Here is a 26,291-nt window from a genome sequence, read left to right as displayed (position 1 = left end):
TGTGTGTGTGTGTGTGTGTGGGTGTGTTTGCATATGGATTGTGCTTTCTGCATTGGTTTGTGTATGTGTGATTATGTTTTTGTGTGTGTTTTTATTCTTGCATCAGCTGATGTACACTGTAGCGGGAAACTTGTCCAGATAGGACCCACGACCAAGTTTTTCTGCTGTGCCTCGGTATACAAAAACAAAGCAATTCCATTCAGGACTTGCAGCACCAGCTGTTTTCCTTGCAAGGAGCTTATATACCTGAACAATGGGCAGACTTGTCAAACAGCACAATGATGACACTAAGATTGGGGGTGTACTGGTCAGCAAGGAAGGCTTTCAAAACTTACAGAGGGATCTGGACCAGGTGGGAAAATGGGCTGTAAAATGGCAGATGAAATTGAATGGAGACGTGTGAGGTGTTTTGGAAGGACCAACCAAGGTAGGACATACATGGTAAATGGTGGGACACTGAGGAGAGTAATAGAAGAGAGGGATCTGGGAAAACAGATACATAATTCCCTGAAAGTGGTGTCAAAGGTGGAAAGGGTTGTAGAGAGAGCCTTTGGAATGTTGGCCTTCATAAATCAAAGTATTACATACAGGAGTTGGGAAGTTATGTTAACGTTATACAAGAAATTGGTGAAGCCAAATTTGCAGTATAATGTGCAGTTTTGGTCACCTAACTACAAGAAAGATATCAATAAGATGGAAAGAGTGCAGAGAAGTCTGTCTGGGTCAGCAGAAAAACCTCAAGCCCCATCACATTGAGCGCTGGTTCTCCTCAGAGCAATGCGCTCAGCCCACGACTGTTCACGGTACTAACTCACAACTAGATTCAGTTCCAACAGAATCATCAAATTTGCAATGATACAACAGCAACAATGAAGTCGGCTCACAGAGAGGAGGTTAAAAGACTCATAAAATGGAGCGAGAGCAACAACCAGAATCTCAACGTGGACAAGAGAATATCCCTGAGCACAAAGCCCTCCAAAAGGTAGTGGACAGGCAAAACCATGCTCACTATTGAGAACATCTACAGGGAATCCTGCCGTCAGTTAATGTGTGGGAGTTTAGTGACCAGTGGTTAGTGTGTAGGAGATCAGTGACCAGTGGTTAGTGTGTGGGAGTTTAGTGACCGGTGGTTAGTGTGGGAGATCAGTGACTGGTGGTTAGTGTGTGAGAATTTAGTGACCGGTGGTTAGTGTGGGAGATCAGTGACTGGTGGTTAATGTGTGGGAGATCAATGACTAGTGGTAGTGTGGGAGATCAATGACTGGTGGTTAGTGTGTGGGAGTTTAGTGACTGGTGGTTAGTGTGGGAGATCAGTGACCGGTGGTTAGTGTGGGAGATCAGAGACTGGTGGTTAGTATGGGAGATCAGTGACCGATGGCTCGTCCAGCCGTTTATAGATATAAATACACTGCACAAGGCAAGAGATCCAACTGAACACATGCTGTTGGTATGGGGAATTCATCTGCCTCAGAACCTGCAGAGATTAAAATTGGTTTTGCACTATTTTGGGGATAGTGATAGATTGGCGATATGGACTTGGGCTATCAGAGCAGCAAATCCCATTTCGGTTCAGAAATACTGGTTATAGAGTGCAAGTCATTAACTTGTGAACTTCTGGAATAGTCATTAGAAAATTATTTTTTAACCCCAATTGATCGAGCAAGGAACTAGCTGATTAGCAAAAGCTGCGGTGGAAGTGGAGAAGAAAGAAGGGAAAGTCTGCAGAGCCCAGGGGTGAAGGCGCCAGGTCCAACGGGCAGTGAGAAAGATATCTCACCCATGGTTCAGGCTTGAGCGCTCCATCGGTGAGATGACATGAGCTGGTCCCAACGGCGGAGCCGGATCTGCAGGGAGCAGTGATGATCCGATGGGTCTGGGTTCCCCAGGTCCTGGTTAAGTTAGGTCAGTGTTGACTCGTGGAGCAGCCCAGACTGCAGTGGCGGGCAGAGAGAGCGGCCGAAGGCAGCTCGGCTCCCTGCCCTCATGTCCGCTGCGGGCGCCCAGTCCGAGCCGACGCCAGCGCTGGAGCAGCTCCCCGAGAGCGAAGGGCAGGCGGGCAAGGCGCCGCGGGGCTACCTCGTCCTCACCCTCCTCTCCTGCTTCTGCCCGTCCTACCCCGTCAACATTGTGGCCTTCGTGTATGCCATGATGGTGAGTTGGGGCGGGGAGGGTGGTGGAGGAGGTCTGGCCGCTCTGCTTTCCACCCCAGATTCTGTCCCCCCCGCCACCCCGCCGGCCGTGGTGAGTGCAGGGGTGGGGAGGAGTTGACGGGCAGGTCGCCGCGGGCCGTAAGGGCTGCTCTGGTTCACGGGACACGGAGTTGAAGGAATCCGGGGTGGAGAGGGAAGGGTGTCCACGATAACAGGACATGGAATGGGGCTAATATATCAGCTGTCACCGACTAGATGGGCCGAATGACCGAATTTGTTCTTCACCTGCTGGAACACAGTCGATATGTCCAAGTTGTTACCTGTGGTCGGGGATTGCAGGGCAAGAGGAGTGGGGCTGAGTGGGGGAAATGATTCATGGTTGAATGGAGGGGGCAGACTCGATGGGCTGAATAGCCTACACCTGCTCCTCTGTCTTCATGGCACAGCTTCTGGATTCAAGGGTGTCCGTTTAAAACAGAGAAGGAGAGGAATTTCTTTAGCCAGAGAGAGGTGGATCTCTGGAACTTGCTGCCGGGGAGACATCAGTGGAGGCCAGGTCATTGGGTGCATTTAAGGCAGAGACTGATGGGTATCTGAATAGTCAGGGCATCATGGGTTATGGGGAGAAGACCAGGGAGCAGGGCTGAGTGGAAGAATGGATCGGCTCATAATGGAATGGCAGAGCAGACTGGATGGGCTGATGGGCCTACTTCTGCTTCTGTATCTTATTCCAGCACAGTTCAGGCCCTTCAGCCCATGATGTTTTGCCAACCTATATTAACCTATTCCACGACAATCTAAACCTCCCCAATCTCATGCCCATAATCTTCCACTTTTCTTATATCCATGTGACTGTCTCAGAGCCTTTTGAATGTCCGAATTGCACCAGCTTCTGCCACCACTCCTGGCAATATTATTATGGATGTGGCTCGTGGTAAAACCCATTAACATGCATCCCCACCCACCAAAATCCAGATGCCCAGCTATTTAGGTGCCTGCACAGCATGGTTGATGTAGGGGTCAGCATGATGCTATTACAGTGCCAGTGACCTGGGTTTGAATGCGTAAGGAGTTTGTACGTTCTCACTGTGACCTGCGTGGGTTTCCTTCGGGTGCTCCAGTTTCCTGCAATTCCAATTGCAGTGCAGTTCCACCGACCAGGCAGTGATGAGTGTTGGCCTTATTACCAGGAGAAGGATCCTACACTTCTCCAAACCGCCACATTCTGGGCCCAATTCCCTTAGCGTGTCACCGTGAGGACCACGCTCCAGCTGTGAGGACAACGTTCCAGTATTACCGGTTCCCTTCTCTACAGGATCATCCTGGATTGTGGCGAACCATTTAGGCTATCTGCTAATCACCATCATCCAGGTCTGTCAACTCTTCGAAGAATGGGTATAAACAGCTAATGGGCTCCCACATCCCTTATCCCAATGAGTCAAAGATTGCAAGATTCCTTTATTGTCATCTAATAGAATCAGAACATGTAATACTACATGGAATTGCCTTAAGTCTCACACAGAGACCCTTACAGTATGAGAGAAAGAGAAGCATAATAGATTCCTTTCAGAGTCACTGAGTGTCCGTGGATTCGCCTCCAGCCCTCCCGCAGCCTCTGCAGCCGCACAGACCCCTGTTCGATTCGTCTCGAGCTCCAGATCCAAACCCCCGACATGATCAGCACCCGAGGCCCTTCTTGCCTTCAGCACCCTCTCGAATCCTGGCTCTGATATCTGGTTCCCATGAGCCAGTCTGCAGAAGCCTGCATTTGGTGTGGGTTCCCTGACCACACAATGCCCGCAGCCTGTGTGGATCCTTCAGCTGCTGAGCCCCTCGCTGGTCCGTCACCATCCTGTAGGGTCTCTCAGCCGCTGATCCCTCACTAGTCCACTGCTGTGGTCACTGACTTGTAGGATCTCTCAGGCGCTGAGTCCATCACCAATCAGCTGCTGTGGTCACTGTCCAGAAGAGTCTTTCAGCCACTGAGCTCCTCACTAACCCACTGCCATGTTTTCTGGGCTTACCCCATTCACTAGCATCTTCCTTTGCTGTACCTTTCTATTGTTATTCTCCATCAAGACCCAATTCTGCTCCCTTGACTTCAATTCCACAAGATTACCTAAAGCTTCTCTTCCCTTCCTGCCCCTCAAGTGGCCCAGCACTATTAAACATCCCCCTCCTCAGTATTACTCCCCTCCCCATTCCAATCTTCTATCATCACCTCTGACCATGTGACCCATGCTCCCACACCCCCTATCCCTACAGTTAACATGCCTGGAGCAGAGGCTTCAGTGGACATCCCCAATTGCTCGGAACCATGCGCTACAGTGTTCCTGGCTGGCCCCTGACTGTGCACCTCCCCACTCCATTCCATCATCTAGCTTCCATTTCCGGTTGTCACTTTCCACAGCCACTGACAATTTCAGAAACCTGTTGACTGTGGCAGTCTGGCTCCTTTCAGTGCCACTTCCCTTGGGCCACTGCAGCTCCTTCTCATGTAGTGGGACTGAGTTCATGAACATGAGGTAATGTTGCTGCTCTATGAAACTCTGGTTAGGCTACACTTGGTGTATTGAATTATGGTGATGTTTTCCTCATGGACGGACCAACGACTTTCCCAATGGGAGGTTGAGTGTACCCCCTTCTCTAGTACCCATTGCTTCAGAAAACCTTCCTGCGCATTTAACCAATTCTGGCCTGACTAACCTCCTAGCACCATGGCAGTCCTGGTTAAAGTGAAGAAGATCCCCTACTATTCCAACATCTATCTGTATTTCAAATTCAAGTTCATTATCATCTGATTGCACAAGTACAACCCGATGAAACAAGTGTTCTCTGATCCTCAGTGCAAAAACACGCAGACACACAACTAGATATAATGGACATACAGACAGACAATACATATGCAGGACAACTGTTTATAGAAATAAATAAATAAATAGATTGTGTTATATACAAATGAGTCTCGGATGGTTAGTGGGAGCAGGTCCTCTGGACGTTCAGCAGTCTCACTGCCCGTGGGAAGAAGCTGTTCCTCCGCCTGGTGGTGCTGGCTCTGATCCTCCTGTATCTCTTCCCCGACAGGAGCAGCTGAAAGATGCTGTGTGCAGGGTGGAGGGGGTCCTCAATTATTATCCGTTCCCTCTTCAGACAGCGATCCCGGTAGATTGCGTCAATGCGAGGAGAGAGGCTCCTCTCTGCAACTTTTATAGTCCTATGGATTCGCCTCCAATCCATTTCTCTGCAGCAACTGTACCACACAGTGATGCAGCCGGCCAGGGCGCTCTTGACAGAGCGCCTGTAGAAGGTTGACATAATGGTGGTTGGTTGCCTTGCCTGTTTCAATCTACTCAAGAAGTGGAGTGGCTGTTGCACCTTCCTGACAAATAGTGGGACCACGATAGGTCACAAGGTAAGTGAACTCCAAGGAACCACTGTCTCCACTACAGAGTTGTTGATGTGAGGGTGGTCATTCCTAGTGCTCCTGAAGTCCACGATCATCTCCTTCATCTTTTCCACATTGAGATTCAGGTAGCTACTCTCGCACCATTTCACAAGATTTTCCACCTCTCTGCAGTGTGGCTCATCATTGTTGACGATGAGGCCAATGACTGTCGTGCCCTTCACTTTACACTATTGGATCTTCGTCACTCCTTGACCTGCCTATTCTATCACTGGACTTGCTTGCTCCAGCCTCTATATTTGCTTCAACAGTCCCATACTCTGGGGCCTAGCCCGCCCATGGCCAGACCAGATATCTCTCTGCAAGGAGTTATACAAGAAAGTCTGCAAGGATATTGCTCTCTTTCCAGTTGAGATACAACCTGTCTTTTGTTCTCCTTTGCCTCAAAGGAAATCCTTATGGTCCAAGCAGTGAATCACTTGTTCTTCCACATTCTTCTGCCCTGACCTGCCATTCCTACCTTTGCTACTAGGTTGCACCGTGGCTAATTCAGTGATTACAACCCTCCAGGGTTTGCTTTTTAACTCTCAACCAAACTCCTGATAGGCACTTTACAGGATCTCATCTCACCCCGTGCCTGTGTCATTGATATCAATATAGACCATGACCTCTGGAACCTGCTCTGAGACATCCTTGTCCACAGCAGTGGGGAGACCCCCCCCCCCAACTATCCTAGAAATCTTACCTGCAGCCACAGAAACACCTGCCTGTCCCCCTAACCACCATGTTGCTGCTGCCTGGACTTTCACTTCCCCACTTTACCACAAAGCCAGACATGGTGCCACTGATGTGATTCCTGTGGTGGTTTTCCATGAGACGCTCAACAGCGTCCTCAATGGTAAATGGGCATTCTCTCTCATGTTGCCATCAATACTCAGCCTACTCACCAATTAAACTACTATCCCACATGCCTTTGGGGTTTGGGCAGAACCTTGTAGACCGGAGGAAACCCACGCACCCGAGGCTGAGATTGAATTTGGGTCTCTCGTGCTGTGGGGCAATGGCTCTACCAAATTGATGGTGATCACCCAGTGGCCAACCATTTCACTTCTGTGCCCATGTCTGTCCATAGCCTCATGCACTGCCAGACCAGAACTACCCATAAAGCGGAGGAGGAACACCTAATTTTCTGTCTGTGCACTCTTCCACCATTGACCTCGACTTCTCCAGTTTCCCTCTCCTCCCCATCCCTCTGTCTCTTTTCCCAATTCCCTCTCCATTCACAGAGCCATCCCCCTCCCCAAATTTGGTGGTGTGCCCTCTCTCCCTTATTGTACTGATATGTATATATGTATTGTTACGAGCTCAGAGGACCCCAAAACCCAGCAGCAATAGATATTCACCAAGACAAATGATTACTTAAACAAAAGTTACTTTTAATTATCTTTAAACATGAAATCAGAATCACACTTTAACTTATGACTTAACTAACCTAACTTAACCACCTTCTAATTCTAAGTGCACATGTATGTAATGTGTATGTGTAAGTTCAGAAAAGTTATTTGATTCACAGTCCAATCTAATTTCTCATTCCTCCATTTTCACTGGTTGCAGGCAATTCTTATACTGTGGACAGAATTTAACATTTATGAAGTTCATCGGGCTTTGGTGCTTGGAAGGTAAATGGTTACTGCTCAGGAAGGTTCTTGTCGGTTTTCACAGAGAGATTTGTTGTTCCAGGACATCCACAACTGATTTACTTCCATCAGCCATTTCAGTGTCTTACTGATGAAACTTGTCTCCTCGGGGTTCTCCAGATGATAACCTTGACCAGGCTGAACCAAGAACTCACAACCCATCTTCCAAATGGGGTTTTCCACAAGCTTGCCAGCTTGTCCTGTTCCAGTCCCAGCTGCTGTTGCTGGTTGTAAAACTGTAGAACTGATCTCCCTCACTCTCTCTGAATGAAAAAGCCTGTTTGACTCTCTCTGCTTGCCAAACCACATGACTCTCTTAGAGCACCAAGTTCTCTTCCAGACAGAATGCGGCTCCGACAAGCTCTTTCATCTGTTGCCTTTTTGTAAACAACAATCCATTAGTGAAGTCTCTTGGGCACTCTCCAAAGCTTTTGCAAAATGGGGCCAATATGTCTAGCATTAGCAGAGCCCCAGTATTTCAAATAAGATCTGTTTTAAAGTGTTTGTATGTGACCAACTCTAACAAATCTTTCCCAATTTATCTCCCAAAAACATATCTATATACTCTGTCACAGCATATACTGCTCCTGCTCTGTACATAAGTGGCTGGCCTGCCCACTGATGACTCGACCCCATTTAACCCCTCCCCCGTGACCTGGCCATAAAGGTCGACCTCCCTGCCCCCTTCCATTCATTCGAGCATATGGAGTTGGGCCAGCTAATGTGTATTAAACCCTATCGTTCCTCACTCAGTCTTTGGAGTCATTGACAGTGTGTATCACTTATCCACCTATTACCTCCTATTTGTGGGACGGTGCTCCTCCCCCTGCACCTCCCCTCACCACCCCCCCTGCCGCCTGCCTACATTTTGCTCAAGCCCGAAATGATAGTTATAAACATTGCTCTATACAGTCCGCTGTCTGACCTGCTGACTTCCGGCAGCATCACTGTGCTTTGACTACAATCCCAGTATCTGCAGACATTCGGGTTTCACTGCACAACATTAAATGTTGGGAGCCTGATCCCTTCCATCAGTCCACAATAACTCTGGCCTCCAATCGCATGTTATTTTGATTATCTGCCCCACTCCCGCTCTGACATTGCTCTGACAATGCCCCACCAAAGTTCAAGGCCAGCACCTCATCTATCGACTGCACGTTACAATCCTCTGATCTGATCGGTGAACCACTCTGATAATTTGTCTCTCAATCCCTACCATGTTGTAGCTTTCCCTATCGACGGGCGCCTCCCACTCTCTGCATCTTTAGTAATGCTGGTGTTAGAACAGAACATTACCGCACACAAGGTCCTTTGGCCCACAATGTTATGCCGACCTACTCAACAAACTAAACCTTCCCTAACTCATAACTCTTTATTTAGCTGTCTAAGAGTCTTTTAAACATCCCTACTGTACCAGCTTTGGGAACCGCCTCTGGCAACCCATTGTCTACTACTCTGTGTAAAAAAAAACTATCCCAGACATCTCCCCACAAGATTCAAGATTCCTTTATTGTCATGTAATAGAACAAATGCAATGTGACATAAAATTGCATTTAGTCTGCCATGAGGAAAAGATTCACCATCAGCAAAAATTGCCCGGCATCATTTACAGTTAGAGAAAGAGAAGCAAAAGGGAGTGTTCTCCCCCCTCCCTCCGCCACATTCCCCCCACCAGAGTCATTGAGTGTCCGTGGATTTACTCCAGCACTCCCGCAGCTTCTGTAGCTACACAGACTTCAGTCCAAACCATCGGCATCCTAGCTTCCAGATCTGAACCTCTAACACAATCAGGGAGCCACTAGCACACTCTCAGCACTCTCTTGTATGCCGGTTCCGATACCTGCTACCCCTTCAGCCAGTCTCCACAGCCTGCTGTGAGTCCTTTGACTGCAAGTTGCCAGCAGCCCGCATCCTACTTTCACTTCCCTACTTTACCACAAAACCAGTTGTGGTGCCACTGATGTGGCTACTGTGGTGGCTTTCCACGAGACGCTCAACAGTGTCCTCAATGATAGGCGGGCATTCTCCCTCACGAGCCACCAATTGCCCACCTCCTGTGCGTTCTTCAGCCTCAGAGCCCCTCGCTGGTTGCCTCCTTCTCAAACTGGGGGTGTTTCCCCCATTTTATGGTGTCCTGTGCCAGTCCACTGCTTCCCTGAAGTCTGTCACCCCTCGTGGAACATTGCCCAGCAGGCGTGCTGCCATCGTGGACCCATACATGGTCGCAGGATTTTAACCAGAATTACATTGGCTCCTTTAACAGGCCGTTTAAAGCCTGTATTGAGCCATTGGAGCAAGCTCACAAACTCAGCAGCACAAGGACAGCTTCTTCTTCGTCGTCATCAGAATCATGAATAATCAGTGAACCAAAGACATGGCCTCACTTTTCGTGCCTGTTATTGTTATTTCTTGTTGTAAGGTGGTGCTTACGAATGTTTGCTCTGTGACGCTGCCTCAGAACACCGAATGACAACAAATTCTGATTCTGATAGAGCCCTGCGGAGGAGTGCTGTGTCTCTGCTCCCTGTTCTCCCCGGGTCCATTTCAGCGGCAGCCTCGCCACTTTTTTTCCCCTCTGTAGACTTTCCTCCTGTCACTTTGTACGTGGGTTCTCAGTTCTGTGGAAGGATCTGTCCAGTGGGTTTTATTGCAGGCTCAGAGTTCACATCTGGTTTCACCACAAAATTGAAGTCATTTTCTGTCCTTCAGGCTTTACGCAGCTACAATGAGGGAGATACTGATGGAGGAAGGAAGCTGGGACACATAGCCACCTTGGTTGCCATCGCTGCGATTATTGCTGGATTAGTCGTTATTGCAATCTCTTGCATTGTCCACTTTTCAACGGTAGGGACCTTTTACTTTGTCTATCTTTTTACCCTGTGAAAACACAGAAATGCGGGAGTAACTCAGCAGGTCTCACAGCATCCATAGATATACAGGTACTACCCGACTTACGACTGTAAGTGGACCAAAGGATTGGTCGTATCTCAAAATGGATGTAAATCGGAATTTTTCCCGCACATGTGGAGTAAAGAACTCCTAAAGCAAACGCTTTAATCAAGATTTTACCTTGTTAGTCGGTGTCCCGGGTCTGTAGACTGGGCATGGCCATCTTGGTTCCTGTGCGTGTGCACGAGTCTTTGGTGGGTACATGTGCACGGGTTCACATATTGGAGTTCAGTTGGTGCATGCACGGGAGCTAAGTGCCCTAACGATGTTGAAATCACACCGTTAATTCTTGCGCATGCGCCAACCAAACTCCAGTATGCAAACAGCGTGCCCAATGTTTCGAAGGATGTCATTGGGAGTGGGCCTGGATTTGCCATTCTAGCACAATTTGTGTGATAAGAGAATCGGCTCATGGGGGCACGATGTTCTGAAAGCACACCTGGTTAGGCAGTGTCTTTGCAGCGAGAAGTGGATTTTATATCACGTGATTGCAATCTATCTGGCTTTTCAAATTTCTCGCTTTCACTGTGTGTCCTAGGAAACCAAGCCAATATATACTCAAAGGGAACAAATCCAGTACCATGAGGATTACTTCTGTCTAAAGAGGAATGGACCGATATTATCAATTAGAACTAAACTAGCATCAATGCTCTTTAAACTGATTTGAGCTGAGATTCTCTAAGGTTTTGTTCATCTCTTAAGTATATCTAGGATTCAAGATTTCTTTCTTGTAATGTAATAGTACTGAATATATATTACACAAAATTGCCTTGTTCCTGCCATAAGGCAGACAAAGAGTCGCCATTAGTGAGTCCCTTCAGAGTCACTGAGTGTCTGTGGATTTGCCTCCAGCACTCCCAGATCCCTATCTGATCCATCGGCAACCTGAGCTCCAGATCCAAACCTCTGACACGATCAGGAAGACTTCACCACAAAGCACACTTCCAGAAACATTCTTGCCCTCGACACCCTCCGATGCCTGATGATACCTGATGAGCCAGACTCCAGCAGCCCTCAGCCCGTGCGGTTCCCCCCCCCCCCCACCCCACCCCAGCCGCAAGTCACCCTCATCCCCAGTGGCACTGAAGGTGCTGAGATTTCTGTTATGAGAGCTAAGTGAAAACGAAGGATATGTTGAGGTGGCCCTGGGGATGTCCAGGGCGGTAGGTACAGGAGGAGCTAGCTGTAGGGGAACAAAATCTCAGCCCCACACTCAGTGATGAGTCAGTACACAGGAGAGAGTTTGAAAGCTTGGCTGAATGGTGCACCAACAACCTCACACTCAATGTCATCAAAACTAAGAAGCTGATTGTGGACTTCAAGAAGGGAAAGCCAGAAATGTACGATCCAGTGATCATTGGGGGATCAGAGGTGGAGAAGGTGAGTACATTTAAGTCCTTGGAACTCACCATCTCAGAAGACCTTCCCTGGACCCAACACACTAATGGCATCATGAAGAAAGCACGTCAGCACCTCTACTTCTGAGAAGTTTGCGGATGTTTAGTATGACATCAGAAAGCCTGGAAATTTTCTGCAGAGATGTGGTGGAAAATTGCACTAACCAACTGCATCACAGTCTGGTATGGAAACACCAATACCCCTTAGCGTAAAGCCTCTAAAAGATAGTGGACATACCCCAGGTCATCAAAGACAAAACCCTCCTCACCATTGAGAACATCTAGAGGGAATGCAGTAATTATCAATGATCCACAACTCCCAGCACATGCTCTGTCCTCGCTGATCCATAGAACAATCAGCACAGAACAGGCCCGTCAGCCCTCAATATTGTGCCAACCCATATATCCTAAAAAAAGTACTAAACCCTCCCTACTCCATAATCCTCGACTTTTCCTCCATCCATGTGCCTGTCTAAGAGTCTCTTAAATGCCCTCAATGTTTCAGCCTCCACCACCATCCCTGGCAAGGCATTCCAGGCACCATCAACTCTCTGTATATAAAATAACCTGCCCTTGATGTCTTCCCTAAACTTCCGTCCCTTAATTTTGTATATATGCCCTCTGGCATTTGCCATTCCAACCCTAGGAAACAGGTGCTGGCTGTCTACTCTATCTATGCCTCTTATAATCTTGTAGACCTCTATTAGGTCTCCTCTCATCCTTTTACACTTCAAAGTGAAAAGTCCCAGCTCTGCTAACCTTGCCTCATGAGACTTGTTTTCCAGTCCATGCAACATTCTGGTAAATCTCCTCTGCACCCTCTCCATAGCTTCCACATCCTTCCTATAAGGTATATGAGGTAATGAGGTAACCAGAACTGAACACAACTGAACAAAGTGTGGTCTCACCAGAGGTTTGTAGAGTTGCAACATGATCTCACTACTCCTAAACTCAGTCCCCCTATTAATGAAGCACAACAACCCATAGGCCTTCTTAACTATCCTATCAACCTGTGTGGCGATCTTGGGGGATGTATGGATTTGGACCCCAAGGTCCCTCTGTTCATCCACACTCTTAAATAACTGACCATTAACCCTGTACTCAACCTTCTGGTTTGTCCTTCCAAAATGCATCACCTCACACTTGTCCAGATTGAACTCCATCTGCTACTTCTCCGCCCAGCTCTGCATTCTGAATTGATCCTCTTGTAACCTTCGACAACCTTCAGCTCCATCCACAATTCCTCCAACCTTCATGTCATCTACAAACTTACTGATCCATCCGTCCACCTCTTCATCCAGCTCATTTATAAAAATCACAAAGAGCAGGGGTCCCAGAACAGATCCTTGCGGCAGTCCACTAGTCTCTGATCTCCAGGTGGAGTACTTTCCTTCCACTACTACTCTCTGCTTTCTTCCTACAAGCCAATTGTCCACACAGCCAATGTTCCACTGATCCCGTGCCTCGTGACTTTCTGGATGAGTCTCTCATCGGGGACCTTGTCAAATGCCTTACTACAATCCATGTAGTCCACATTTACCACCCTACTCTCATCAATTTCTTTTGTTACTACATCAAAAAACTCAATTAGACTTGTGAGGCATGAACTTCCCTTCACAAAACCATGCTGACTATCTTTGTTAGGCTGTTCTTATCCAAATTCTCATGAATCCTATACTTAAGAATCCTCTTCATTAGTTTACACACTGCTGATGTTAGACTCCCTGGTCTATAATTCCCAGGATTCTTCCTATTACCTTTTTTTTAAACAAGGAGTCTTCATTTGTCTTACTCCAATTGTCCAGCACCTCCCCTGCGGCCAAAGAGGATTCAAAGATCATCGCTACTGCCCCAGCTATTCTCTTCTCTCACTTCCCACAGCAGCCTGGGGTATATTGCGTCCGCCCCCAGGAACTTCTCAAACTTGATGTTTTTAAGAAGTTTCAACACTTTCACTTCCTTAATCACCCCATTGTCCAGCAACACAGGTCTGTACAATTTCAACCTCATCATGATTAAGGTCCTTTTCTCTTGTGAATACTGACGCCAAGTATTTATTTAGGACCTCTGCCTCCAGGCACATGTTGCCTCCTTTTTGCTTTAGCGGCCCCTCCTTCATTCTCATCATCCTACTGTTCTTCCCCTATCATGGAACGCCTTGGGGTTCTCCTTAATTCTTCATGCCAAAGCCTTCTCATCCCCCCTGCGAGATCTCCTAAGTCCTTTCTTAAGCTCCTTCCTGGCTACCGTATACTTCTCATGAGCCCTTCCTCTCTTCTGCTTCCTATATCCAATGTATACTTCCTTCTTTTTCTTGACTAGTTGCCTGTCCTAGTTCGTCGGCCACGGATCCATTTTCCTATCTTCTTTTCCTTGTCCCAGTGGGACAAATCTATCCTGAATTCAACACGTGGTCCCTAAATGTCCTCGCTTTACTTCTGTGCTTTCACCTTTAAACATCTGTTTCCAATTTACTCTTGCTTGCTTCTGCCTCATCCCTTCATAATTCGCCCTTCCCCAGTTAAGCACTTTACCATTTTGACTGTTTTTATCCTTTTCCATAGCTCTGTTGAAGCTCAGGGAATTGTGGTCACTCTCACCAAAATGCTCCCCCACTGAGAGGTCCGCCACCTGACCAGGTTTTTTCCCCAGAACCGGATATAGTATGGCCTCTCCTCTAGTTGGCTGGTCCACATACTGTGTCAGGAATTCTTCTTGTACACACCTGACAAATTTAGCCCCATCCATCCCTCTTGCAGTCAGTAGTTGCCAGTCTATATTAAGGAAGTTGAAATCACCCATAACTACAACCCTGTACAGTGAAACCTCATTAGAATGCGATCCGTTAATTTGTGGAATTGCTTATAGCGCGGGTGTCTGTGGACCCCAAACTGCTAAGGGGCAGGCTGATGACAATTAGGTCTTTACCCAACTCCCCGCACCTGACAGCCCACCTCCCCGCGCCTGACAGCCCCCCTTCCCGCGCCTGATAGTCCCCTTCCCTGCTGCCTGACAGCCCCCTTCCCCACTGCCTGACAGCACCCCTCCCTTTTGCCCCTGGCCCCCGGCGCGGGACTTCAGGGCAGGGGCTGCCGGTGCGGGACTTCGCGCCAGGGTCGGTCGGTATGGGATGTGGGGGCAGCCCCAGCCCTGATGTCCCACGCCATCAGCCCCGCACTCCAACATATTTGCATCTGTTTCATGACTTGGCTGTTACGTGGTATGAAATCTTGAACCCCAACTATCGCATTTTAACGAGGTTTTGCTGTAATTTCCACACCATCCCAAAATCTGCCTGCTTACCATCAGGAAAGAGGTGCAGGTGCCACAAGACTTGCACCACCAGGTTCAGGAACAGCTGCTACTCTCCACTATCAGACTTCTCAATGACAAACTCAATCAGGGACTCATTTAAGGGCTTGCGCTTGGGAACTTTATTGATTTTTGATCTCTGTGTGGCACAGTTTACATGTGTAAATGGGGTTTACAACTCCCGGTTGGTGTGTTGCCTCCCGGGTGCAAGGGTCAACGATATCATGGAGCGGCTACAGGGCATTCAGGATGGGAAGGGTGATCAGCCAACTGTCGTGGTCCATGTTGGTACCAACGACATAGGAAAAAAGCAGGATGAGGTCCTACAAGCAGAATTCAGGGAGCTTGGAAGGAAGTTAAGGAGTAGGACCTCTAGGGTAAGAATCTCTGGATTATTGCCAGTGCCACGAGCTAGTCAGAGTAGGAATTGCAGGATAGATAGAATGAATATGTAGCTTGAACAGTGGTGTAGGAGGGAAGGCTTCAGATTCTTGAGGCATTGGAATCGGTTCTGGGGCAGATGGGATCAGTTCAAACAGGACGGTCTCCATCTGGGCAGGGCTGGGATCAATGCCCTCAGGAGAGTGTTTGGTAGTGCTGTTGAGGAAAGTTTAAACTAATGTGGCAGGGGGATGGGATCAGGAGTAGAGAGATGGAGGGGTTTAGCATGAGGGAAGAAGTTGGAGATAGGAGGGTGAAAAGCAAAAGAGGCAGGCAGGTAACCTCAGGGCAAAAATAAACAGCATAATGATGATAGGGTTAAGGCTCTGGTAAAAACAAGCTTGAAGGCCTTGTGTCTTAATGCAAGGAGTATTCATAATAAGGTGGATGATTTGAATGTGCAGATAGCTGTAAATGACTATGTTATATTTGGGATCAGAGAGACATGGCTTCAAGGGGACCAAGGCTGGAAGCTTAACATTCATGGATTTTCAATATTCAGGAGGGACAGACAGAAATGAAAAGGAGGTGGGGTAGTATTGTTGGTTAGAGAGGAGTTAAAAGCAATAGAAAGGAAGGATGTTAGCTTGAATGATGTGGAATCAATGTGGGTAGAGCTGCAAAATGCAAGGGGGAAGAAGACATTAGTGGGAGTTGTATATAGACCACCTAACAGTCGTAGAGAGGTTGGGGATGGCATTAAACAGGAAATTGGAAATGCATGCAACAAAGGCAAGGCAGTTATAATGGGTGACTTTAATCTCCATATAGACTGGATGAATCAAATTATTAAGGGTACTGATGAGGATGATTTCTTAGAAGGTAGACGGGATAATTTTCTAACCCAGTATGTTGAAGAACCAACGAGGGAACAGGCCATTCTAGACTGGGTTCTGAGTAATGAGGAAGGGTTAGTTAACAATCATGTTGTGCGAAGCCCTTTGGGCAAGAGTGACCTCAATATGGTGGAATTTTACATTAGGATGGAAAGTGACAGGGTTAATTCTGTAACTCAGGTTCTGAACTTAAAGAAGGGTGACTTTGAGGGTATGAGACGCGAATTGATTAAGTTAGATTGGCAAATGTTACTTAAAGGTTTATCTGTAGAAAGGCAATGGCAAGCATTTAAGGATCACCTGGATGAAATACAGCATTTGTTCATCCCGGTTTGGAAAAAGAATAACTCAAGGAGGGTAGAACATTCTTGGATAACAAGGGAAATCAGGGAGAGTATCAAGTGTAAAGAGGAAGCATATAGACTAGCCAGGAAAGACAGAATACCAGAGGATTGGGAGAAATTCAGAGTACTACAGAGGAAGACAAAGAGATTAATCAGGAAAGGCAAAAGAGATTATGAGAGAAAGTTGGCAGGGAACGTAAAAAATGACTGCAAAAGTTTTTATAGATATGTAAAGAGAAAGAGACTAGTAAAGACAAATGTGGGTCCCCTTCAGTCAGAAACAGGTGAATTGGTCATGGAGAACAAGGACATGGCAGACCAATTAAATAACTACTTTAGTTCGGTCTTCTCTAGGGAAAATATGAATAATCTTCAGGAAATAATAGGGGACCATGGGGCTAATGTGATGGAAGGACTGGGGAAAATAAATGCAAGTTATGAGGTTGTGTTGGATAAATTGAAGGGATTAAAGGCAAACAAGTCCCCAGGGCCAGATGGTCTGCATCCCAGAGTACTAAAGGAAGTAGCCCATGAAATAGTGGATGCATTGTTGATAATTTTTCAAAACTCTTTAGATTCTGGAGTAGTTCCTGAGGACTGGAGGGTGGCTAATGTAACTCTACTTTTTAAAAAGAGAGGGAAAGGGAAATCAGGGAATTATAGACCGGTTAGCTTGACATCGGTAGTGGGGAAAATGTTAGAGTCAGTTATTAAAGATGTGATTGTGGCACATCTGGAAAGTGGTGAATTCATTGGTCGGAGCCAGCATGGTTTTATGAAGGGAAAATCGTGTCTGACTAATCTTATTGAATTTTTTGAGGATGTAACTAGTAGAGTGGATAGGGGAGAACCAGTAGATGTGGTTTACCTGGATTTTCAGAAGGCTTTTGATAAGGTCCCATACAGGAGATTACTATACAAACTTAAGGCACATGGTATAGGGGATATGGTGTTGAGGTGGATAGAGAATTGGTTGACAGATAGGAAGCAAAGAGTAGGAATAAATGGGTACTTTTCAGAATGGCAGTCAGTTACTAGTGGGGTACCATAAGGCTCAGTGCTAGGACCCCAGTTATTTACGATATATATTAATGATTTAGATGAGGAAATGGAAAACAGCATTTCCAAGTTTGCAGACGACACAAAGCTGGGTGGGTTTGTAAGCTGTGTAGAGGCTGTTAAGAGTGCGCAGGGTGACTTGGACAGGTTGGGTGAGTGGACAAATGCATGGCAGATGCAATATAATGTGGATAAGTGTGTGGTTGTCCACTTTGGAGGAAAGAATGGGAGGGTTGAGTACTATCTTAATGGTATCCAATTAGGAAAAGGGGAGATGCAAAGAGACCTGGGTGTCGCTGTGCATCAGTCATTAAAAGTGGGCAGGCAGGTGCAGCAAGCAGTAAAAAAGGCGAATGGTATGTTGGCGTTCATATCAAGAGGATTCAAGTACAGGAGCAGAGTGGTATTGATGCAGTTCTATAGGGCCTTGGTGAGACCTCACTGGAGTATTGTGTTCAGTTTTGGTCTCCTTATCATCTGAGGAAGGACATCATTGCCATGGAGAGAGTGCAGAAAAGGTTTACCAGATTGATACCAGGGATGGCGGGACTTGCATATGAAGAAAGGCTAGAACGACTAGGCTTGTACTCACTGGAGTTTAGACGATTAAGAGGAGATTTAATAGAAATGTTCAAAATTCTTAAGGGATTTGACAGGCTAGATGCAGGAAGATTGTCCCCAATGTTGAGCAAGTCTAGAACCAGGGTTCACAGTTTAAGGATAAAGGGGAAGTCCTTTAGGACTGAGATGAGGAAGAATTTTTTCTCTCAGAGGGTGGTGAATTTATGGAATTCTCTGCCACAGGAAGTGATTGAGGCCGGTTCCATAGCTATATTTAAGAGAGAGTTAGATTTAGTACTTGTGACTAGGGGGATCAGAGGGTATGGAGAGAGAGCTGGAACAGGGTACTGAGTGGATGATCAGCCATGATCAAAATGAATGGTGGTGTAGGCTTGAAGGGCCAAATGGCCTACTCCTACACCTATTTTCTATGTTTCTATGTTTCATCTTGAGTAGTATTTTTGCATTACCAGTAAGAGGTAATTCTCCCTGGCCGGCAGGAAAAAGAATCTCAGGTATGTTCTCTGACAATACATCTGAACTTTGATTATATCATTTTGATGGTGCCTTATTACTGACATTTTTGCTGAGGGAAATAAGCCCCATGAGGTATTTTATTTAGGCTCTTCCTAATGTTATGCACATCAGTTAAATTATCCATTAGTGATGCTGGAATATCTTTAACGGCAGTGCTACTGCTGGTGTGGACCTGGAAGAGTGCTACCGCCCAGTCCGACTGCCGTCGGCTACTTACAGGCTTTAAATGGCCTGTAAAGGAGCTGATGGTATTTTATTTAAAATCATGCGACTGCACGGGCTTGGCCCAAGATGGTGACACCCGTGTTCGGCAGTGGCCACGAGGGCTTGCAGAGTCCAAGGGAGCAGAGGACCGGCGCAGCACCAGTAACAGGGAGAACATCTCCCGTTGAGAATGAGAAGCAGAGGAGATGACCCCAAGGGCGGTGACCACAGTAACGGACCAGCAAGGGGATCTGCAGCTGAAGGACGCACACAGGCAGCGAGCTGTTGGTGACGTGCAGGCAAGGAACCCACACAGACCGTGGGGTGTTGGTGACATGAGGTCAAAGGTCACACACCAGGCTATGGCTGCCAGAGACTGGCTCATGGGAACCAGGTGTCTGAAATGGGATTAGAGAGGGTGCTGAGGGCAAGGAGGGCTCCTGAAGGGCCTTGGGTGCTGAAGGCTTCTTTATCACGACGGAGGTTTGGATCTGGGCTCGGGTTGCCAATAGTTTGAACAGAACTGGAGTCTTGTGAGGCTGCAGATATATTAGCCATTAACGTTGTACATTAGCAGAGGCTGCAGGAGGGCTGGAGGCGAATCCACTGAAATTCGGTCACTATGGGGGGGGCTCTCTTTTGCTTCTCTTTCTCAGACTGTAAAGGGCGCCAGGCAATTCTAATGTCGTTTTTTTGTCTGCCTTATGCAGGCTAAAGATAATTTTGTATATTATGACATTTCTGTTTTATTGCATGACAGTAAACGAATAAATAGTATCTGAAATGGTACTCAAATTATCACACCTAGCCCAGCCAAGCAATTATTCAGGAAAGGAAAAGTTTTTGCAGGTGACATGGTTGGCGATAGCGATTAGTGCAAAGCTGTTACAGCGCCAGCGATTGGGACCGGGGTTTGAATCCCGCACTGTCTGTAAGCAGTTTGCACATTCTTCCCTTGTCTACGTGGTTTCCCCAGGGGCTCCGGTTTCTTCCCACCGTTTGAAACGTACTGGGGATGTAGATTAATTGGATGTAAATTGGGTGGCACGGGCCCGTGGGCTGTGCTGTATGTCTAAAAATAAGCACCATTCCAGCGCTGTACATTGAATATGATGGGGAGAGTGCCTCCCTTCATCCTTGATTCCATGAAATGCAGGTGATGAGGTGATCAATTAGTTTTGAGTTGTCAGGAAAGCCCTTTTATTGCAACTGATCCCACTGCTTGTCAATATGCGGGCAGCGGGATAATTCTCCCCCTTGTGTTCACATGTTTCCCCTCTCTGGGGTTCTGTGTCACTCTGAACTGCCACTGTTTAAGTTCAAGTTTATTATCATTTGATTGTATAAGTATAACCCGACGAAACAACGTTCTCCGGTCCTTGGTGCAAAAACATACAGACATACAACCAGACACAACACACATACAGACAAATAATACATATTCAGGACAAGTGTTCATATATACAAATAAATAATAAATAGATATCATTTCATAAATAGTAGAGTCTTGGATGGCTAGTGTGATCAGTTCCTTTGGTTGTTCAGCACTGCCTGTGGGAAGAAGCTGTTCCTCAGCCTGGTGGTGCTGGCTCTGATCCTCCTGGATCTCTTCCCCGATGGGAGCAGCTGAAGGATGCGGTGTGCGGGGTGGAAGGGGTCCTCAATGATTTTGCACGCCATCTTCAGACAATGATTCCAGTAGATCACATTGATGGGGAGGGGGTGCGGTGGGTTGACATCCGATCCATTTCTCTGCAGCAACTGTACCATACTGTGATACAGCTGGTTCTTGATAGAACTCCTGTAGAAAGTTGAGATGATTTTGGCTGGTGGTCTTTCCCCCTTCAGTCTTGTCAGGAAGTGCAGTCGTTTTCGTGCCTTCCTGACGAGTGAGGAGATGTTGAGTGAGCACGATAGATCACTGGTTAAGTGAACTCCAAGGAGCTTGGTGCCCTCCACTCTCTCCACTACAGTTATTGATGTGTAGTGGAGGGTGGTCATTCCTAGAACTCCTGAAGTCCACGATCATCTCCTTCATCTAATCCACGTTGAGACTCAGGCTGCTTCACTCGCACCATACAAATATCGAAATTTTCCACCTCGTCTCTGTTGTGTGACTCGTTGTTGCTGGTGAGGTCAAGAACTGTCGTGTCATCTGCAAACTTGATGACTCTGTTGGAGCTAGATCTGGCGATGCAGTCATGGGTCAGTGGCGTGAACAGGAGCCAGCAAACATCTGCCAGAGGGGGGGAATATCTGTAGTGAATTCACCAGAGTTCAACACCAGGTCACAAGTGCAAGTTCACTTGCTTTTGCATGATCCAAAGTCAATAAATAAGTGAGAAAATGGACTCTGGCAAATTTGCAGCAAGAAATGTGGTGGAATTGGGAAGGACACAGAAAGCATCTGAAATTGGTGAAGAAGGGTGCACTGCAACGAGAAATAAGGAAAGCTCAACAAATCAAAGGTAGCTGCAAAACCCACTGTGTGATGGTTAAAGGAGAGCTTGTGTCCTCTTGAAACTATGGCTGAATTATTAACACATTGATTACTGAAAGCCTTGCAAAAGAAAATGGACACAGCCTAGCACTTCACAAGCCCACCATTGGCAAAATCTACAGGGAGCCCTGCCAGCAGAGGGCAGTATGCAATCATCAAGGCTCCACACCACACGCTCTGTTCTCGCTGCTGCCATCAGGAAAGAGGTGTAGATGCCACGAGACTTGCACCACCGGGTTCAGGAACGGCAGCTGCCTCTCCACCATCAGACTCCTCAACGACAAACCCAATTAGTCAGCTGTAGAAATTTTCAGGAAACCTTGGTGACATACCAGATCTCCTCCGGAAATATATCTACTGGCGAGCCTTCTTCATGATCACATTGACATGATGGGGCCAGGATCGATATCCAGCGATGTTGGCACCCAGGAATTTGATGTTCTTTACCCTTTCCACCGCTGGACCCCTCAATGAGGATTTGTTCATGTTCTCCTGATTTTCCCCTCCTGAAGTCCACAGTCAGTTCCTTAGTTTTGCTGACATTGAGTGCCGGTTGTTGTGACTCTACTCATCTGGTGGATTGATTTTAGGACTCCGCTTAAAGTTTATGGGCCACCTTCCCGGCAAAGCAGCCAAATTTAGTTGGCTTCTTCTGTACTTCTCTCTATTGATTGCATAAAAATATTTAACGATTTCAGTCAGTGCCCCACCACCCTCCCCCCATAAATACGGGGGTCCCATTGGGAATGACTGCTTTAGAAGGATATAGAACAATGCAGACAAATGGGATGAGCCCTGAATCCCAAGTTGGTGGGCATGGATGAGTTGAGGTGAAGATCCAATGGTCATAGAGTAATACAACATAGAAACAGGCCCATTGACCCAACTTTCTCACACTGACTAAAATATCTATGACTGTGTGGCTCGGTATGACAACACCATCTACAAATTTGCCAATAATACCACGGTAGTGGGTTGTATAAAGGAAGGGGATGAGTCAGTATACAGGAGGGATTGGAAACTTGGCTAAATGGTGCACCAACAACAACCTTGCACTCAATGTCACCAAAACTAAGGAGCTGATTGTTTACTTCAGGAAGGGAAAGCCAGAGATGTATAATCCAATGATCATTGGGGGAGCAGAGGTAGAGATTGTAAGTTCTTGGGAGTCACTATCTCAGAGGTCCTTTCCTGGGCCCAACACATGGCATCGTGGAGAAAGCATGTCAGTGCCTCTACTTCCTCAGGGGTTTGTGGAAGTTCGGTATGGCATAAGAAACCCTGTTCAATTTCTACAGAGGTGTGGTGGAAAGGGCGGACTGGCTGCATCGTGGTCTGGTAGAGGAGCAACCAATATGTCTGAGCTTAAAGCCATGCAAAAGGTAATGGATCCACCCCAGGAGATCACAGGCAAAACCCTCCCCGCCATCGAGAACATCTGCAGGGGACGCTGCCATCAGAGAGCAGCAGCAATCATCAAAGACCCACACCATATAGCACCCGCTCTGTTCTCACTGCTGCCATCAGGAAAGAGGTATAGGTGCCACAAGACTTGCTCCACCAGGTTCAGGAACAGCTGCTACCCCTCCACAATCAGACTCCTCAATGACAAACACAATCAGGGGCTTGTTTAACTTCATTTCTTACTTTAGCACTTTATTGATTATTTTCCTCTCTATTGCACAGTCAGTTTGTTTACATTTCTTTATTTGTTTACATGTGTACGTATGTTCTTGAGAACAGTTTTTTGCACGAAGAAAAATTGGGGATTATGATAGATAACCTCAAGCTGAGAATTCAGATTTGCTGCATCATGTGAGAAGTTCGAGAAACATTAAATTAACTTTGATTGAATTTAACCAGTTTAATCACATACTGTAATTATACTGACACATTGTGAGTTCAACTGATCTAAAAATGTTTTGCCTCTGATTTTCATTTGAACTCAGCATCTGATGCCTCTCATGTCAGTGATCAACAATACTCGGTCAGCATTGATGGATTCCAGTTGCCCTGACACCACTTTTCCATAGTCGCAATCTCCTGGTGGAACCTTTCACCATGTTCATCACTGACTGCACCAAGATCAGTTCAAGTGCGAATGCAGAAAATTAATTTTCAATAACATGTTCTACTACATGTCTACGCTTGAAGTAGACTTAAAATATGACAGGAAATCACAGAAATAGGTTATATCCCAAAACAACGGTATCTGATAGAAAGATTTTCAAGTGATTTTCGTGATCAGCTTCCCGAAATTTCATAAAATACACCCAAAGCTGTTCAGGAAGCAAAATCTTTGTTGTCCAGTGTGAGCGGGTCATTCTGCCTGACCTGCAGGTAAAGGAATCTCAGAGTTGTATGTGATGTCATGTATGTACTCTGACAATAAATCTGAATGTCCCACCAACCCCGTTTCAGTTTGGGACCTTGCATTGTGTCTCTACAAAGGATCTCAAGCTGCAGCGTCGGCTGCCTGTTTCTCACCACAGGTGCTGCCTGACCTGCTGAGACCCTCCAGCTACAAACTACAGCACTTGCAGTCCCATTGCAAATAGCTAACCAAGTGCCAGATGGTCATCGCCCTCTGTCACACCGTGACTGACTTGCCGCGGACCTCTGGCATTTTCTGCTTCACCATTCCCTTTGTTTTTTTTCCCCCTTGTGATTAATCTCCTTGTTTTCCCTCGGCAGCGAGAATGAGCAGCCAAGCACGGAGAATAATCGAGTGATTTGGAAGATCACCAGCATCCACCCCAGGAATGGAATTGTGTGGAATTTGTGTGGTTTTAACAGCTAATATGATTTATGTTTTTCAGCTCAGATGAGGTCAGATCTTTATTCTCTTCAAATTAGTTCATTGTTAAGAACAGAGAATGAACATTTCTGTTTATATTTTGTAAGAACAAGAATCTCAGAAATCATTGATCAAATCTGGCGAGTGGCAACAACATTTAAGGATACTGTGCTGAAAAAAAATGAGTTCCCTCTGACCTTACCCACCAGGGTTAATTTATTATGTGGGCCGTGATTCTCAACCTTTTTCTTTCCACTCACATACCACTGTAAGTAATCCCTGTGCCATAGGTGCTCTGTGATTAGTAAGGGATTGCTTAAGGTGGGATGTGGGTGGAAAGAAAAAGTTTGAAACATACCTCATTGACTCGTTATGTGCACAGTTTCATCACTCCAAAGGAAATGGGCCAATGACAATTTTTCTCCAGCAAAATATTTCAGTATCATTTAAGCCTCGAGTAGTGATTCTCAACCTTCCCACCTTATGCAATCCCTTATTAATCACGGAGCACCGATGGCATAGGGATTCTTAAAGTGGTACATGAGTGGAGAGAAAAAGGTTGCAAACCACTGATGGCAATAAAACACTAAGCATAGGTGTCACTGCCTTATTTAATGTCAGCTACACTTTCATTGTATTTGCACAGTTAGTATAATAATTTTTATCGTGGAACTAAGCACGCATTATCGAACAAGATGTTTAACAAGTTCTAAATTACATTATCTCTATTTTAATTTTATATTTATTTTTTACATTTTAAATTTAGACATACAGCACGGGGTAACGGGCCCTTCCGGCTCACGAGCCCATGCCGCCCAAATACCCCAATTAACCTACAAGCCCCCGTATGTTTTATGGAAGGAAATTGGAGAGCCTGGAGGAAACCCATGCAGGACCCGGGGAGGGGGGGGTGGGTGGACACACGTACCAACTCCCTACAGACAGCGCCGGATTGAAACCTGGGTCGCTGGCGCTGCAACAGCATCACATGAACTGCTACACGATCCGTCCCACATGCAAAGTTGCTTTTTATATTTTAACAGAGGTTGGTAACTCCTTTTAAAATAAATGGGCTGTTGTTAGCTTGAAGACAACATTTCAGGTGCAAGTGTAAGCTTAAATTCGAAGCGCTTCCCTTTAAAGATCTTAGTGTTTATCTGATATAATGAATCAAAATGATTTGAAAGGCACTGCTTAGTGTTGTTAATTAGTGCATTGATGTCAACGCCCATCAGATACCATTCTGTACACCAAATGCAGTGGAACTTGATCATCCTCCCAAGTCTCTCTTTCCCTATCGATGTCTCCTTTCCTCTAACTCCTCATCACCTCCCTTTCCCTCCCCATCATTTCTCTTCCTTGCTCCCACCTGTGCTCCTCCCCCTGAACCCTTCCTCCCTCCTCTCCTTTTCTTCACCCCTCTCCCCCACCTTTTGAATCAGACGCCTGCCTGCTTTTTGCTTGCACCTTGATGAAGGGCTCAGTCCCGAGACTTTGGCTTCCCATAGATGCTGCGTGGCCTGCTGAGTTTCCCCAGCGCGTTTGCGTTCTGTGTTCAACCCCAGCATCTGCGGACTTCCTTGCTAAAGAGCACGTCTTGAATTCATCAGATGGAATTGCTCTGAGTGTTATTGGAGGGGTTGGTTTTTAGAATGGGGACATGGCCTTGGATAACATCGTTTATTGCTCTTACCCAGACCTAGGTGGTGACAGTTATTCAGCAGGAACCGTGTTGAATGCACCACCCCCATCTCTTGTCAATCTCTCTGCCCCAGTAACTTGCCTGCACACCGCACGGTCACACTGGAAATGCTGGTAACTACATAATACAGTGAGAAGTTCGGATGGAGCTGCAAGAGCCTTGTTCAGCCCCCCACACAGCCCTTCATTTATTTAGCATACATTTACCGTTTACTGATTTTCTCCAGATTTTATGCCATGCAATGAAGGAATTATATTATGCAGTGTTTTGCCTGTTCCGTGTTTATAAATTAAATGTACTTTCAGGTTTGGAGAGGTGAGATCTCTCTATCTTCTCCATCTTGCTTGTAAATAAACTGGTGTACATTACAAGAACCGTGTACAATTTAGTCATGCCAAAATA

The 26,291-nt window shown here is 46.5% G+C and overlaps 1 protein-coding gene across 1 annotated transcript; it reads left to right on the top strand.

Moving 5' to 3' along the window:
* Positions 1 to 253: 253 nt before the first annotated feature.
* LOC138762408 (trafficking regulator of GLUT4 1-like) lies at positions 254 to 26,291 on the top strand. The gene is made up of 5 exons (XM_069936168.1): positions 254 to 352; positions 822 to 982; positions 1,926 to 2,151; positions 9,960 to 10,094; positions 24,085 to 26,291. Exons 1-5 carry the CDS (start codon positions 254 to 256, stop codon positions 24,091 to 24,093), a joined length of 630 nt encoding a protein of 209 aa, XP_069792269.1. The 3' UTR covers positions 24,094 to 26,291.

This window comes from Narcine bancroftii, chromosome 4 (genome assembly GCF_036971445.1).
Source record: "Narcine bancroftii isolate sNarBan1 chromosome 4, sNarBan1.hap1, whole genome shotgun sequence".
Lineage (NCBI taxonomy): Eukaryota > Metazoa > Chordata > Chondrichthyes > Torpediniformes > Narcinidae > Narcine > Narcine bancroftii.
Note: the sequence above shows the minus strand (reverse complement) of the source record. Positions and strands in the feature narration are given on the sequence as shown.

Excerpts from the sequence above, each read along its gene's own strand:
- LOC138762408 (XM_069936168.1), top strand. The coding sequence starts at position 254 with ATGGGCAGACTTGTCAAACAGCACAATGATGACACTAAGATTGGGGGT. Across the intron at positions 983-1,925 it reads AGCACAAAGCCCTCCAAAAG|CCCAGACTGCAGTGGCGGGC; the intron begins GTAGTGGACAGG and ends CTCGTGGAGCAG. Across the intron at positions 2,152-9,959 it reads CCTTCGTGTATGCCATGATG|GCTTTACGCAGCTACAATGA; the intron begins GTGAGTTGGGGC and ends TCTGTCCTTCAG.